The sequence below is a fragment of the Halichondria panicea genome, chromosome 11 (genome assembly GCF_963675165.1).
Source record: "Halichondria panicea chromosome 11, odHalPani1.1, whole genome shotgun sequence".
Lineage (NCBI taxonomy): Eukaryota > Metazoa > Porifera > Demospongiae > Suberitida > Halichondriidae > Halichondria > Halichondria panicea.
In genome coordinates this window covers 6,626,084-6,641,689 of record NC_087387.1, presented here as the reverse complement: position 1 = coordinate 6,641,689, position 15,606 = coordinate 6,626,084, and the positions used below count along the sequence as shown (strand labels likewise).

Below are 15,606 nucleotides of genomic sequence, written 5' to 3'. Positions count from 1 at the left end.
CTTAAATGCTTGAGTGTGGAGCACTCCTCTTCACATAATGACATAGCCACACCTTGCTGTCCGTTTTGCTTGCCATCGGCACTTCGTATAGTTACTATAGAGACTCATTGTAGAAAAAGTCACAGCCCGCCCCCTCCACACCTTCCACTCTCCACCACATGGTATATAGTTCTGCTCCTCGTCTATAGCACGATTTGAGTGATGGTTTGTTTATGTCGCATTCCAGTATCGAGTAGGTGTGGTCTTGTTCGTTCCCATTGGCAACTTGTTATTGTGTTTTCACTTTTCAGGGACTGACAATAAACAAACAGATTGCATACAGAAATTTGGCTCTACAGTCACTGTGCTCAAGATATTATTGTAAAGCGCTTTCTATATCTAAGTCAAAAAGTTAAAATTACAACTAACTGATGGCTTTATAATTTCATAGGATGACTACTAACAGTCGAAATAATTATACCATTGTATAGGAATAGTTTGTAGAACAGTATGCAGGAGATCAGGTGATCTATACCAGGGTTAATATGACTGTGTACATATGCGCTGACGTACCTATAGGAACTGAATTCCAAGAAAACCATTTAGACTGTACATTTTATAATTATGTTGATTGAGAATCAGAACCAATCAGATTTAGACACGATTACATCACTCCAACAAAAACTCACATAGTAGCCTACCAAAAGTATTCAATAAATATAATTATATTATAGAGTTTCTGAGTCCCTATATTGAATATACATAAACAGACACACATGAATTGCAAGGTCTCTATATAACACCGAAGTTTGGAACCACATTTTAGCAGCTTCACACAGCCACACCTTGCTGTCCGTTTTGCTTGACATTGGCACTTCGTAGTTACTAGCTTCACTGTACACACTGTCACAGCCCGCCCCCTCCACACCCTCACACCTTCCACTCTCCACCACATAGTAGTTCTGTTCCTCGTCTATAGCAGTGAGCTGATTTGAGTGACGATTTGTATTCTGATCGCATTCCAGTATCGAATAGGTGTGGTCTTGTTGATTGCCATTGGCAACTTGTTGGTAGGTGGGTCCACTGGAGCTATATGCATTGTGTAGTTCCATGCTTGTATCATATACTGGGTTGTTCAGTTGTCGTTGAATTGTTGAGAGTGTGCTTGTTTCTGACGACATACATGCAGCTGCATGTACAACATATATTAACTGTGTACAGTAGACGTAGGACAAAAATGCTCTGAAATGACAAACACATAAGTATGAACTTACATTTGTTTATGTTTCTGTGATATGCGATTCCACATTACTCCACAAACAATCAACAAGACCACCAGCAGAGCCACCAACAAAGCAACTATTACCCCCAGTGCTGTAGTGCTTGACTCAGTACCACATGACGACTCTATACATGTATATATAGAGGTTACTGTATCTGTGGACATAGCATTACCCTGTACATGGCTAACAGAGGGACTAGCTGTTGTATTACAGTAATCACACGAGAATTCACAAGTCTGGTTTGTTTGAATTGTGGAATTATAAACTGAAGTTACGTTGTCACAAGGAGTGCTTATTTGATTCAGAACTTCCTGCCTGACACAACGAATCCCTAGGTCTGTTGTACCATCATCACATGATTCATTGCAAGAGAGGTCGCCAGAATCGCCTATAGTGCAGTTGATGGTTGGTACTCTTCGTGGGTTGAATACAAGCACTTCAGCTCCTGCACAGAAGAGTAGATTGATTAAATTGACAATTATTATGAACTCACCAATGCTAGCAAATCGAAACTCTTGGCACATTTGTCCAGCGTCTTGCTCAGTCGATGCGTTGCTACAAATTGCCATCCAACGGCGATCTGTACACATTTCAACTCTTCCCTCGTTGTCAGTAGCTCCACCCACCAGTCGAATATCCCTGTCAGCGCAATTAGCTGCGTACAACAAGGATAGTTATGATAATGTTAAATGAATGCTTACCACTTGAACATTGAACTGTTGCATGTTTATCAACCATATTACAGCCATTACGAGCTTCATAGTAGCACTCATCAATATTAGCGTCAGATTCATCACAGTCGACAAACCTCAAAAACGTATAGGGTGAATTCTGACTAATACTAACATTGCTGGTCGTAGCACCTATATATATAAAGCAACAATAGTGACTATGTCTACTCTTAGGAAAAGCTGTTGAGTTATCTATAGTAGCACCTTGATCGCTGTATCCAAGTTGAGAGCAGACAATGTTGGCCTCAACGTTACCCCATGTATCAGACACACAGATCCTTCTCCAATCCCCCTTATAACAGAACTCGACAATGTTGTTAACGTTGTTGTCGTTTACCAATTGAATATCTCCATGAAAGCAAGCTGTAACATATTAGATATGTAGTTACATGCAGTATCCAAATACTACTGTATACCTTGTGTTCCTAAAAACAGAAGAGATACTGTGATGAGTTGTATCATTATTTTGTAATCCTGTCAGGTTGAATTTCTAAGTTGCTTATAATCAGTATAGTTTATAGCTGAAACGATTTCAAAGTCACAATTCCGTGATTTTTATACAACAATTCATGATGATCTATTTAGACATCTATTAGACGATAAATATTGTGCTGTGTACAGACAGACACACATGTGTTGCTATTATAAACTAATAAACTGAAAATGCTTCAATGCTATTGTCAACAAAATTAATATCGACAACACACTCAATGGAATACATATATTCTCAGTGGGGTCACTCAGCTTGCGACGTGTGTTTCCACAACACTGGAATAAGTTAACCATGGTAACTCCTAAATAACTTCGTAGTTTCAGTATCTTTCATAATTAATGGTGAGCCAAGCGTACGTATACAACACATTCATTTATTAGTTTACTCAACCACAAGCATGCAATCATAGTGTTTGGCACCACAATTACATGCATAACAGAACAGTTGAACCAGGTGAAAGGAATCACTACAATATTATAGGATGAAGAATGGCAGGCCACCTATGACAATAGAGAATGTCCCGGCCCTAACGTGTTATGTTGCTCCAACTCACCAGTTTGATTATCTCTTAGTTTACAAACCTTGCATGGACACCGGAACAAGGTCATGCAGAGTTCACTCTCGTCATCTTGTCACCATGGTTATGATCTAAATTCAGAGAGAACATGTGAGAACTGGCTACAGCTGTATATGCATCTGTATGTACAGTGGTCTGCTTTAATTACAGACTAACTTTGTATCCCTAAAATTGGTTTTCAGTACAGCTCTTGAGTGACGTACATCAACCGTTAGTAATAGTTTAATATGGGCTTAATTAGAGATTTTTTTTCGAAATAACACCGTCAACAATCTACTATAAACTTATACTTTATTCATGCATGGGTATTTGAAGGTAACGAATTTACCGTCTTTCTTCTAATTACATCGCCACACAAAATTAATTAGTGACAAGAAATAGAAAAGAAAAAAATTATTATAGTTTTACCTCTATAGTGGAGTATGACTCTTTATTGCTTTTTAATAAGTGCTGACATCAGCGTTTTACATTCAAATTGCACAGGAAGCGACTCATCACCGACTGTGCAGATATTTTTCCATATTGCACACCCGGAAGTATTATTGCAATTGCACACTAGGAAGTGATTCTTATTTGGAATAAAACGTTTTCAGCAGTGAGAGAACAGAAAAACATAGTTTACACACTTATAATTATGCATTGCAATGTTTATCAGTCTCTTTTCTTGTTTTCTGATGCTCTGTATCACTTCTGTGCTCTTTTTGCAGTGAAGCTGAGGGTCAGGAGGTTGTCAGTGTTCATATTTAAGGCATCAAACAGGCATCAGTGTTGGAAGTGGGTGCTTTGAGCGGAGTATTGCACATGTAGAAGTGTACTGCACCACCATATAAGCCTGTTCAGGCTTGTATAAAGTCGTTTTGGCTTCAAAAACGGTTGTCACACTTTTCTTCAGTTATAGCGGTGCATGTTTCCTCTTCTGATACACTGGAGCATGATAGAAAGCAAGCACATGCTGTTTATCCTACTATCCATTTTCAAAACGGGTTGCTGGTTGTCAACGTTTTTCTTGTCTTTTTTCTTGTCTGTTCTCTACAAAATCTTTAAGTAGCCTTCTGTAAGCTCTCTTGGTGTTCTAGAGTCTTATTTCTTTGTCTTTCTAGCTGTTTTCTTTCTCTTAAACTCGTCTTCAACTGCAATGTTTATCAGTCTCTTTTCTCGTTTTCTGATGCTCTGTATCACTTCTGTGCTCTTTTTGCAGTGAAGCTGAGGGTCAGGAGGTTGTCAGTGTTCATATTTAACGCATCAAACAGGCATCAGTGTTGGAAGTGGGTGCTTTGAGCGGAGTATTGCACATGTAGAAGTGTACTGCACCACCATATAATAATTCACTCGTCCAATGTGCCTAGTAACTGTCACTCGTGCCTTGCAGGCACTCGTGCAGTTACTGGCACAGACTCGTGATAATCTTCAGTATCCATAGGATAATATCATAGTATATAATTATGCATGTCTGTTATGCACATTACCTCTGAGGAACTGAATTCCAAACCCATTTATAGACAGTTAAGAGAATCAGAACCAATTAGACAAAACTACATCACTCCAACCACAACTCACATCATTAAAACATGTGATAAAGTATTCAAAATAGTATGATATAATAATTATTATAGTGACTCAGATTATATGTACTTGAAATTTCTAAGTTTTGATCAAAAGCAAGTGTATGATTTTATACACAAATGTTCAGTTCTCTCAATGCTTGAGTGTGGAGTAGTCCTCTTCACACAGCCATACTTTGCTGTCCGTTTTGCTTGACATTGGCACTTCGTAGTTACTAGCCTCACTGTACACACCGTCACAGCAGCCTGCCCCCTCCACACCCACACACCTTCCACTCTCCACCACATGGTAGTTCTGCTCCTCATCTATAGGATTAAGCTGAAATGAGCGATGATTTATGTTCTTATCGCGCTCAAGTATTGAGTAGGTGTGGTCTTGTTTATTGCCATTGGCAACTTGTTCGTAGGTGGGTCCACTGGAGCTGTATGCACTGTGTAGTTCCATGCTTGTATCGTATACTGGGTTGTTCAGTTGTCGTTGAATTGTTGAGAGCTTTTGCACTTGAGAAATGTTGTATCTGTGTACAGTCATGCAGACATGCAGACAGGTGTTCATACTTAATATTGGAACTGAAAGTGGACAATGTATATGCAATGTACGCCTGAAAGAAAATAAGCTGAATAGTGCTTTCAAAATAAACTTATTCAGCTGGCTCTTTTGTCAACAAGCATTTATCAACACACTCAATGGAACACATACGCTCAATGAACTCACTCAGCTTGCTGTTTCTGTGACCAGCGCTTCCCCAACACACAACAAGTTACAGTTAATCCAATAGCAAGTCCTAGGAGCACAACCACCAGAAGACCAATCAATCCTCCCAAGGCAGCAGTAGGACAGCTTCCCATCATTTTATTATTAGCTAATGTAACGAATTGGTCTACTTCACTGGTGGTGGGGGCTGGCTGATTTGTTCCGCTGGTCGTGGTTGGTTCAGGGCATGTCTGAAGGGTTTGATCGATTGTCCTATTAATAACTGAGCCAATAACATCTTGGTGTGTCTTGCACACAACACCAAGATCCATGGAATGATCGCAATTGACGTTAACAGTTGGTGTGCAACTCAGACTACTGCTGGTTGTTAGTGTACAGCTATACACAGGTGTACCCTCTGTAGTAGTGCCATTCCTCAAAACTTCAACTCCTATATTACAATACATAAGTTAATAGCTATCAGATTTGCCCTCAATACTCAGCTCACATAATTATCAAAAATACAGAGCTAATTTACAGTGTGCATACCATTTGATGGAAATCCAAGTTCAGAGCAGACAGCCCCGGTGATTTCTTGATGATTGATACTACACACTGTGCCCCACCGACCACCCACACACACCTCCACTCGTCCTTCTCTTGGCGTGGATCCATCCACCAGTCTTGTGGTTCCAATGATGCAATCTTGTCAGTGCATGAATGATTACATACAAGATGGTAATAAATTGTTCACCTTTAATACAAGTCACTGCACCATACGCTCTATTGTCTCCTGTACAGGACAGTTTGGGGCAGGTGGTTCCTTGATTGGTTCTGCTACATTCTAACAGGCTTCTTTCAGCTCCATTACACATAGGATTAATGAAATGAGGTGGTGTTGGTAGAGATGAACAGACTGAACCTCTTGCAGCTTCTGTATGTACACATGATAACAGATAGCATGCTAGATATTATACCTCTTTCAGAATAGCCTAGTTGTCGACAAACCACATATGGAGCGAAAATGGTATTTGAAATTTGTTTTAACCAATTATTTTTAGTTGCACACAATGTTTCCCACTCTCCATGGACACAAAGCTGCACTGCTCCTTTTACTGAGTTATCCATTTCAATTGGTTGGTCTCTGAATCGAACATCACCATTGGAACAACCTGTAAACGTCTTGCCTCATAATAAGAGTATATATAGAGAGCTATAGACAGTATAACTTTCTTACCACACATAAATCCAGCTAAGTTACTGCTAGTAGTTGATAGCAGATCAAAAGAGTGTCCACGAATGCATTCAGTCAGGTTCTGTTCATATCCATTGCAGTCGGGGAACGTTACACAAGTTGTAGGGTTCCCTTTATCAACCACTGCTACCTGAGCCCCTAATATGTTCACAGACATAATTATGATTATTTGAACACTTATTGTACGTACCTTGAAAATCCATACTATTCTGTTGACAAGCCAGTTTGGCATGAGTGATAGTCCATCCAGAAGAACATACGCTGGTCCATTTTAAACTTAAACTTGAATTTGAAGACAGACAAATACTGACTGAGCTATCAAGATTCAACTCGAACTCACCAGCGACAGTGCAAGTATCTGTAATCTATTCACGTTAATACAAATATTCAAACAAAATTCATTCACCTTGTGCTGTCCCTTGTGTTATGAAAGTAGCTACTAGCACCGAGATCAGCATACTAGCCATTGTAAATTTCAGACTGACTAATTTTGTGTAGCAACTTATATCGTTTACAATAGCTACTTATGCAAACAGTGACGAACAGTGAAACCTGAAACCTGATGACAGGAAGTTTCATTTGTGTTCTAGCTATTTACAAAATTAGACACAAACTATATGGTTTGAACAATAACAGCATCCATATGTATCTGCGGCACACATTACACATTGTTTATTTACCAACTAAAAACTGCTAAAATGAAAAATAGTGGCTATTGTTAGCACAGAGATACTGATTACTGTCATTAGCTATAATTATGTAGGTACTGTTAACAGAGATTGTTTTATTGGCATTACAAGTGATTGTCATTTACATATAATTACAGTATTAAATACAGCAATAATTATTGTAAGCTCTACATGGGGAATCTACTGCACACAAAACACTCACTATGACTGAAGACAGAATAAAAGCTCAGGAAAATAATTCTGGCTGTAAACATGACTTGAGCTGTACTTGTGTCCCCATCGGGCTGCATTCTGCGCACGTGCAATCGCTCCAGGGATACTGTACGGGGAGGGGCTGGTCATCTGCCATGTGGCCGAGTGCCACGCCCCCATCATCGTTTGATTGGTCAACTCATGATTCTGGTGCTGGCGGGTTCCAACATATAGCGGGAATTTCTTGTAGACTTTAAAGAAGCTATTGAATGCTAATACAGGCACTGAGAAAAAGAGAGAAAGAGGAAAACTGAGAAAAGAAAGAAGTAGGTTTTGTTCTGTCTAGTTTTGAACTAGAAACTTGAGTTTGTTCACTTGTTCCTTGCCAACTAGTTTTACTTCCTGCTTTACTAGACTCTATATAAATACTGTACTACAACATGTACAATGTCAAGTTCACTTTCTTACTAGAGCTTGAATATTGTCTTACACACACACACACACACACACGCACGCACGCACCCACACACACACACACACACACACACACACACACCACACGCACACAGGTAAATGAGCGGACCTAACGCTAGTGTTTCATCTGATCCAGCAGCTACCAAGGCTACCAGTGTTGGCATTACCTCATCCCTAACTATGGACCCTAACACACCACACAAGACGGGGCACACTCCAGGTGAACATGAGTGCACATGACTACATGTTAGACTGGCGGCGACAGCCCCTCGTGTACCGCGAGGGACTGGCAAACTGTCTATCAGTCACTCGTCTCAGCTGCAACGAGCATTGCAGCCTATCAGATTGCTCAACGTCATATTAGCCCTGTAATTGTAACCGCACTTACACTTCAGGGGATTCAGTGCATTCCATAGTAGCTGAATCTCATAGCAAAATTTAACCACATTATCTATAAAGATATTCATGTTTAGTAGTGTCATACGATCTATTACACTTCCGCTGAGACGAGTGACTGAGAGGCAGTTTGCCAGTCGCTCGCGCTACACGCTCGGGCGGCTGTCGCCGCCAGTCTAACTACATGTGTAGAGTTGATACGAAAGCGAACGCATATCATATCGTATATCACCTGATTTTAGTATTGTGTGATTGTTGTTCATAGTATTGGTGAACCACACACACCATACACCCACACACACACCACGCACACCACACATACCACCACACATCACACAGGTCCACCCATGACGCCCACCACCAACCTCAAGGTCCTGGTAGCGGCTGCAGCAGCCGAGCGTGCCATTGACAGAGAATACCAAATAACCACTCACAAGAAGTCCAAGGTAAGAGACTTCACTAGCTCTAACATGCACAAGGCCAGGGAGACATGTACCACATAATTATGTCCTCTGCTCCTCTTCTGTTTGAATGGGTGCAAATTGAGGGAATTTTTGCAAAGCTTTGAGCAAATAAAGATAATAAAGTTGCACTAGAACAAACTGTTTGACAATCACAACACATAATTATACTATGTATTTCCCAGCACTGATATAACAGTATTTCCCCTGGCGGTACAGGTGAAGCGTCCATCATCTGGTGGGGGTGATGGTGTGGAGGGTGTGGCTTGTGAGGACGAGCAACCAGGACGCAAGAACAAGTCACTCTCGTTGCTCTGTCAAAGGTAATCTCATACCTCCATACAACTAGTACAATGTGACGTGTATTGTCTTATAATACATGTACAGTCTATTATACTTGCGCCCATAAATTACAGTTCTATATTCATTTGTTTTGTGTACTAGCTGGTACATTCATAGTCTAGTATGACGTAATTATTTACATGTAGTTTCTCACAATTACTATACAATGTCTTATAATGGATGTTGCTTGCACCATTCTCTTCCTGCCTCAGATTTCTCACGATAGTTGAGACTGATGTTGGTGTGGGATGTGAGTTCAGCCTGGAGACTGTGGCCGCCACTCTCGGCACTAACAGGCGGAGGATCTATGACATCATCAACGTGCTCGAGAGCTTGGAGATGATCGTCAAGCAGTCTAAGAACTGGTACATGTGGTTGGGACAGGACTGCCTACTGGTCACACTCGCTAAACTAAAGGTACAGAGTTAACAAGCATGCTGTTCATGTGTAGCAGATTTATGGTTGAGATTTGACAAAAAAGCAACCAAAACAACCACACTTGTGTACACTGTGCATTACGTGTGTGTGCGTGTGCGTGCGTGCTGTGCGTGTGCGTGCGTGTGTGCACGTGTGTGCGTGCGAGTATTCACAGTGTACACTAACAGTCACACACTCTTGACCTCTTAATTGCTTCATGTTAACAGTATACATTTAGTGTACCCGTACTTCCTTGCTAAACAGCATATACCCGATACCTGTGCATGCTTACTGGGGCCCATTCCCATTCCAGGCCATGGCACGAGATGATTCTGATTTCCGCTCACTGTACGAGTTTGAGGGGGTGGATGCACCTGAGCTGAGTGAGGGTGTGGAGAGTGTGATGTGTGAGGACGGCCCTGTGAGTCGCTGGGACAAGTCACTGGGCGTGCTCTGTCAGAAGTTTGTCATGCTCTTCCTCATAACACCCGTACGTAGGTCAATCTACGAAAGAAATATCCATTAACATACCTGTAAATTAACTAAATTAACTGTTGTTGAGACTGTAGCAATAACAACCAGAATTGATTATAAATGTGGTAGCATTGTCATATGATTGTGTGATACAGTGTGCACTGTATAAGTAAACCACCTCCATCTTTGCTGCCTCCCATACGTCATCTCTCTCTACCTTTGTTACCTCCCAGAGCCATGAGGTGACCCTGGAGTGTGCTGGTAGTCTACTCATGCCTGACAACTACGACTCCACCTCGGGTGGAACACAACCCACCAACAAGAGTGAGTGCTAGCTCCTACTGTACACTTCAATGTTGACTGCCCATAACTATTGTCCGATTGTCATAACTAGAGCTACAATAATTACGGTGTGTTTAGATTAATTTCAGGCAAATACACGTTTCTTTTTGTGAGAAATAAACATACGTATAATTATAGTGATATGCGTACAGTCGTTAATATTATACTCTATGATTGCACACACACACACACACACACACACACACACACAGCCAAAGTTCGAAGGTTATACGACATAGCCAATGTTCTCACCACTCTCAACCTGATACGTAAGAAGACGTTCCTTGCTCCCAACCATCGCAAGATGCCCGGCTATTACTGGTGTGGTCCGAGCCTCGAACAGATCGACGTGTTGCGTGAGTTCAACAACATGCAGTACCAGAAATACTATAGTTGCTAAGTGCTTGTTATCACAACACAGCGTTATAAACCCGTGCTGGTTTCAATCTGTTTGCGGCTTCATGGTGTCACCACAGTCCAATCTATAATACCTTAAACAACCCCTCAAATAATGCATGCCAAAACTTAGTTCCTATACTCAACATAAATCAGAAGCCATAATTGACCATAGAACTTCTGGAGCCAAATTTATTACCTGACAGTGTTCCATGCAATAGAGACAAACAGTCAAACTTTACTCATTGTTATTTATTCCTCATGCAGCTGTGACCCGCAAGAGTGACTGCCCCACCTCTCTCTTTACTGCCAAGTCCTCCCTCTCTGGGGTTGCTCTCACAAGACGGCCCTCATTCGGGAAGAACCGCCCGTTTATCCATCAGTACGAGGTCAAGGGTCAATCCAGCAAGCCCAGCTCTGCACCTGCGACCCCTGTGAAGGTTAAGGAGACTGGTTTCAAGAGAAGTATATCGTTTGGGGGCGGGGCTAATCCGAAACGCCCAGCTGGTAGTGAAAGGATAGACACCACAGCAGCAGCTACTAGCAAAGGTACTCTATTGCAAGGGACAGTACACTTACTTAATTATTCCCCTAAAATTGAAATTTATATGCCAGTAATGAAGTGTGCTTAGTTTGAAACCTTCACTGTACATGTGCTAAATGTATCAAGTCAGTGTAGTAATGGTAGACCTAGAATGGCGTTCTAATCTCTCTGTGTGTGTGTGTGTTTTCAGGTGCTCCTAAAGCTACCGACTATTTCTCTGAGATACGAGAATTTGAGGCTGAGATGATGAAGCACGTTCACAAGTACCCTCATGATATCCTACCACACTAGCAGTCATGTCAACTCCCTGCATGTTGTAGCTTAGCCTCACTACATGCATGGTGTGGGTGTGATACTTCCTGCATGCCATTCAGTACTTCAACTACGTACAGTATATTGCACTTCATTGTATGTTTAGAGCTGAAGTATATAGCACTGCTATTTTAAGTTGTCTATCTGGCTTTAATACTACTGTATTTGTTTATCACTTGCATGCTGTGTGTGTGTTCCTTGACTTCTTCTATACTGGCTCCATTGTTCCGTGAGTTCGTGCAGCGCTACACTTCCACTGTCGAGACTGTGTTTGGTGGTGGACGTACCATCCGACCTAAACCTGCCACGCCTCCATTTGGCAAGACCACACCCATTTTATCGGCCACCCCAATACCACCGTTATCTATGGACCCCTTCCATAGAGCTACTAATTCAATGGCACCCCTCCTTTCCAGTGCAACGACCAATCAGATAGCAGCGCCAAAGACAAGTATTGAATCGCAAATTCAACCTACTGTGACGACACCTCGAATGAACTCTGACCCTATAACTAAACCTGCAGCTGATGAGCCGCCCTCACTAGTAGGAGTCACCCAAACTGCCAAGGACCTCATGCTGATGATGGGAAATCTACTCACCAAACTAACTCCTGACCAGCTGCCATCGGAGACACCTCCTGTGATTCTCGAGTGCCCCGAAATGATTACTACTGTTGGATATTCTAAGCGCTACGAAGAAGAGAAACAATTGCAAATGTCCACCACCAGTTTGATGAAACCTGCTGTATCTGATCTTGGATCCGGACCTGGCATATCTGGCATACCTGGAATGGAACCTGGCCTGAAAACATCAATGGCTCCTATGTGTATACCGTTGTCCTCTCAAGTTCTAAGTTCGCTTGTATCGCAAAAATCGATTCCAGTGATAAATGAACGGACTGGACAACCGAGTGTTTCGATTCCCAACCACATCTCTAACTTTAGCAATATTTCCCAAAGTGCTCTACTAGCTGGCCAAATTGTCACCTGCCTTCAACCGAACGTTGACATTACTGCAACAACTTTGAGCAATCAAATCCCCATCTCTTGGCTGCCCCAACTCAGCTCCCTGCTCCTGCCTACTGTTGCTAACCACACACCTATACCTAACTCTAACAGCCCAACTATTGGAACAGTGAAAAATGGAACCACCTCTCAGTCTCAGTATAACTTGCAAGCTAGCAAGGAGAAGATGGTGGGAACTGCGAGCAATGCAAATAATAGAGTGCCTTTAGCGTCTGTGCAAAAGGCACAATTTATGGTACCACAATGTTCACGAAAAGAGGCTCTTAAATGCACGGAGGATAATCATGCCCAAGAGAATGCGATGCCTTCCCCGAAGAGGTTCAAGTTGAGTGCTACAGGTTCACAGCGGCAATTTCCTGTGAAAGATAGTCAACCGCTGGCTCAGCTCAGGAGAGCCAACTAACAGAGCTTACTAGAACTAAACTAGGAGATTAATTCAATAAGTGTGGTTCTGTTGTACTGAGAATTATTAATGTGTGCAGTATACTGTGGCTATAAGTGTACGTGATTGTGTTGATGACCCTATTGTTGACAATAACAATGAAATTAATTGTCTCGAGTCCTGGCCGCGGATTAGTCCTTATATGCTGGTGGTTCATTGTGCATCTGTAGGGCACTAGTAGATTCTGTAGGGCTTCAGTACAAGCCTATAGCTGATATCAAAAGTCTGATACAGAGCAACTGCAAGCAAGGAGAGCGATATACTGTTAATCTGCTATACAAGTAAGATACCAAATGCAGTGAATGTGCTGCTCCATGCAAGTGAACTGAGTTGCTAGGTAGAGCTTTATTGTACTGTGGCTGTACAGTGCAAAACTTTAGGGTGGTATAGTTTTAGTTTAGTGGTGTTTCAGCATGAGAAACTTACAGTGCATGTGCTTCTCATAATAAGTGCTAACTTAATCCTATACTTTTGTCAACCATGCATACGATGCCTAATAGACACTAGTTGATATAGCTAGATCTATATAATTATGTTATACATGGGAAGTATACATGGGAAAAGTGCCTCAGAGGAGGTGTACTATGGGACTTAGTATATACCTATATACAACCAGTTACTTAGTATCCCGTCAAACTTGTTGTATTACACTAGTATCTAATTCTCAAATTAGACACTTTTTTGGAGGTGTCCATGCATGTGATTTAGAAGCCTTCAGGCATGCGTAGTACCCTCACTACACTCGGGATACTCTCATAGACACCTCATAAACAGTGTCTAACTATCTCATAAATGCCGACTGGGATATTTTGTTATTGCAAGTGCAACATTATAATTCCCTTGTGGTTATTACCATAATTGGCCAGGGTTCGTGTATACTTTAAAGCATTCCACCCACCAACTAAACGAACTTTCATAACATATGTTTTCACTCATACAGTTTCACTGATTAACGCCCTGAACTTCATGTACAAGCCAAGTATCGATGGCTAGCTTCCAAATATTTGTTGCTTACATTCTCGCTACCACATTGGTACTGACTGCAGCTGGTGCCAAGAACAGAACATTACATATCCTTTGTCTATTACCGTACAACGAGCCTCCATTCTATCCATCGTGGGATGATGGACCTCAGATCAGATTAGCACTGGAAATGGCCAAAGAGGAGATCAATAATCAGACAGCAATACTACCAGAATATCGTATAGAACTGATTCACAACAACAGTGGATGTCAGCACACAAGTAAAGCTTATGAGGCGGTGTTTGCCAATGTCTATTCTCAATTTGCTCCCAAACGAGTGGTTGGTATTATAGGTCCTGGTTGTTCGAGTTCATCAGCTGCAGTAGGTTCGTTGCTAGGTCGTGAGCAGCTGTCATTAGTGACAGTTCATAGCGGAGGCAGCCTGATACTGGCCAATAGAACTACATATCGTTACGCTCTGAGCTCTATCAGCTCATCGGAAAAATTTGCTAAATTAGCCGTGGAACTAATGATAAAGAACAGCTGGACCAAAGTGGGAGTATTATTTGAAGAAACTCGTACATTTTACTCATCAATTGCCAGTGAAGTCCAAAAACTTGTATCACTAAACAGAACACTTAGTATTGTTTCTACACCTGTGTTCAATACCTACATACCACTAAGAGAACTGGTACGAAAAAATGGCCTTCGGATAAACTTCTTGCTAACAGCGAAGAACATCACGCAACGAACTCTTTGTCTAGCACAACATTTCGGGATGGTATATCCAGCCTACCAATGGATTGTCACCGTCAACACATTCGATGAGATTGCTAGTAACGTGAGCTTCTATTACGAGGGTAAAAAATACACATGTTCCGAAAAAGACATTAAAACTATTGCTCTCGATAGAAGTTTATTTCTTGTCTATCGATTATCAGCAATCAACGAGTCGTCACCGTCAACCTATTCTAGACATTCATTCAACGAATACGATCAACTCATTCAAAAAGGAATCGAGGAAAGCAATTTGCAGAGCGGCCTACTTAACAGGCCCGCTATCGAGTATTCCGTATGGACCTCGTACTTTTACGATTCACTGTGGGCGTGGTCTGTTGTTTTAGACAACCTTACAGAAAGTCTTGACCTCAGAACTTACAAATACGGAAATACAACCGTGTCGGATATGATTTTAGACGAGTTCTATCGCTTGGATTTTAAGGGTGTGTCAGGAAGAATTGCGTTTGACAATAAGTCGGGATTTGGGTTGAGATCTGTTTCTGTGCTACAGGTGACAAATGGCATATCAAAAGCTGTTGCTTATCTTAAGAACGGAAACACGCTTATACCGATAGACAATCTGTTGGAATCAATACCTGACAAGTTTGATTCTGCAGATACAGTGAGCAATGAAGTTGTTGGTATCTTCTTCACTATTACAATCATAGAACTGGTGGTATTGGTGGTGCTAAATCTTCTCACGTACAAATATCGGACCCATCCGTCCGTTAAAGCATCATGCATCAAACTAAACCAAATCATGTTCGTCGGATGCTACTGTTT

The 15,606-nt window shown here is 41.5% G+C and overlaps 4 protein-coding genes across 17 annotated transcripts in view; 1 reads left to right on the top strand and 3 right to left on the bottom strand.

Annotated features, from left to right (window-relative positions):
• LOC135344131 (scavenger receptor cysteine-rich domain superfamily protein-like) overlaps positions 1-15,606 on the bottom strand; it is a gene marked incomplete in the record, with an annotated part of 804,697 nt that overhangs the window by 136,562 nt on the left and 652,529 nt on the right.
• Positions 618-3,604, bottom strand: LOC135344185 (scavenger receptor cysteine-rich domain superfamily protein-like). Of its 8 annotated transcripts, none has more exons than XR_010397341.1 (9): positions 3,472-3,604; positions 3,068-3,134; positions 2,410-2,467; positions 2,198-2,356; positions 1,964-2,125; positions 1,756-1,917; positions 1,538-1,707; positions 1,254-1,386; positions 618-1,168 (listed from the first exon to the last, which is right to left on the bottom strand). XR_010397341.1 is itself a non-coding variant. In XM_064541348.1 (9 exons), exons 2-9 carry the CDS (start codon positions 3,092-3,094, stop codon positions 1,099-1,101), a joined length of 1,044 nt encoding a protein of 347 aa, XP_064397418.1. In that variant the 5' UTR covers positions 3,095-3,134; positions 3,472-3,604; the 3' UTR covers positions 618-1,098. The 8 variants fall into 8 exon arrangements, 7 of the variants coding, with proteins under 7 accessions (XP_064397418.1, XP_064397417.1, XP_064397416.1 ...); XM_064541348.1 differs by having other exon boundaries at positions 1,435-1,707; XM_064541347.1 differs by having other exon boundaries at positions 619-1,168; positions 1,254-1,707; positions 2,410-2,514; positions 3,040-3,134.
• LOC135344121 (scavenger receptor cysteine-rich domain superfamily protein-like) lies at positions 4,582-7,650 on the bottom strand. 6 transcript variants are annotated; one of them, XM_064541226.1, is made up of 10 exons: positions 7,466-7,650; positions 6,981-7,033; positions 6,915-6,939; positions 6,765-6,856; positions 6,557-6,712; positions 6,297-6,491; positions 6,074-6,253; positions 5,869-6,024; positions 5,341-5,770; positions 4,582-5,143 (listed from the first exon to the last, which is right to left on the bottom strand). In XM_064541226.1, the coding sequence occupies exons 1-10, from the start codon at positions 7,636-7,638 to the stop codon at positions 4,759-4,761; spliced, it is 1,845 nt and encodes a 614-aa protein (XP_064397296.1). In that variant the 5' UTR covers positions 7,639-7,650; the 3' UTR covers positions 4,582-4,758. The 6 variants fall into 6 exon arrangements, with proteins under 6 accessions (XP_064397296.1, XP_064397301.1, XP_064397295.1 ...); XM_064541231.1 differs by having other exon boundaries at positions 6,915-6,932; positions 7,466-7,512; XM_064541225.1 differs by having other exon boundaries at positions 6,765-6,932.
• LOC135344088 (transcription factor E2F8-like) lies at positions 7,627-13,163 on the top strand. 2 transcript variants are annotated; one of them, XM_064541178.1, is made up of 11 exons: positions 7,627-7,781; positions 8,025-8,149; positions 8,665-8,771; positions 9,006-9,109; positions 9,341-9,545; positions 9,859-10,035; positions 10,253-10,343; positions 10,574-10,717; positions 11,025-11,306; positions 11,492-11,575; positions 11,828-13,163. In XM_064541178.1, the coding sequence occupies exons 2-11, from the start codon at positions 8,029-8,031 to the stop codon at positions 13,039-13,041; spliced, it is 2,529 nt and encodes an 842-aa protein (XP_064397248.1). In that variant the 5' UTR covers positions 7,627-7,781; positions 8,025-8,028; the 3' UTR covers positions 13,042-13,163. The 2 variants fall into 2 exon arrangements, with proteins under 2 accessions (XP_064397248.1, XP_064397249.1); XM_064541179.1 differs by having other exon boundaries at positions 7,660-7,781; positions 8,066-8,149; positions 8,665-8,773; positions 9,005-9,109.

Bases quoted from the DNA above. Each gene is read 5' to 3' on its own strand.
- LOC135344121 (XM_064541225.1), bottom strand. From the start codon at position 7,638: ATGATGGGGGCGTGGCACTCGGCCACATGGCAGATGACCAGCCCCTCC. The intron at 6,492-6,556 runs GTAAGAAAGTTA...AGACGTTTACAG, and splicing joins CTTAGCTGGATTTATGTGTG to GTTGTTCCAATGGTGATGTT. The intron at 6,025-6,073 runs GTGAACAATTTA...TGCACTGACAAG, and splicing joins TGCAGTGACTTGTATTAAAG to ATTGCATCATTGGAACCACA.
- LOC135344185 (XM_064541344.1), bottom strand. From the start codon at position 3,094: ATGACCTTGTTCCGGTGTCCATGCAAG. The intron at 2,126-2,197 runs GTGCTACTATAG...TTATATATATAG, and splicing joins ACTTGGATACAGCGATCAAG to GTGCTACGACCAGCAATGTT. The intron at 1,169-1,253 runs GTAAGTTCATAC...TTGTACATGCAG, and splicing joins TCACAGAAACATAAACAAAT to CTGCATGTATGTCGTCAGAA.
- LOC135344088 (XM_064541178.1), top strand. From the start codon at position 8,029: ATGAGCGGACCTAACGCTAGTGTTTCATCTGATCCAGCAGCTACCAAG. The intron at 9,110-9,340 runs GTAATCTCATAC...TTCCTGCCTCAG, and splicing joins CTCTCGTTGCTCTGTCAAAG to ATTTCTCACGATAGTTGAGA. The intron at 11,307-11,491 runs GTACTCTATTGC...GTGTGTTTTCAG, and splicing joins AGCAGCAGCTACTAGCAAAG to GTGCTCCTAAAGCTACCGAC.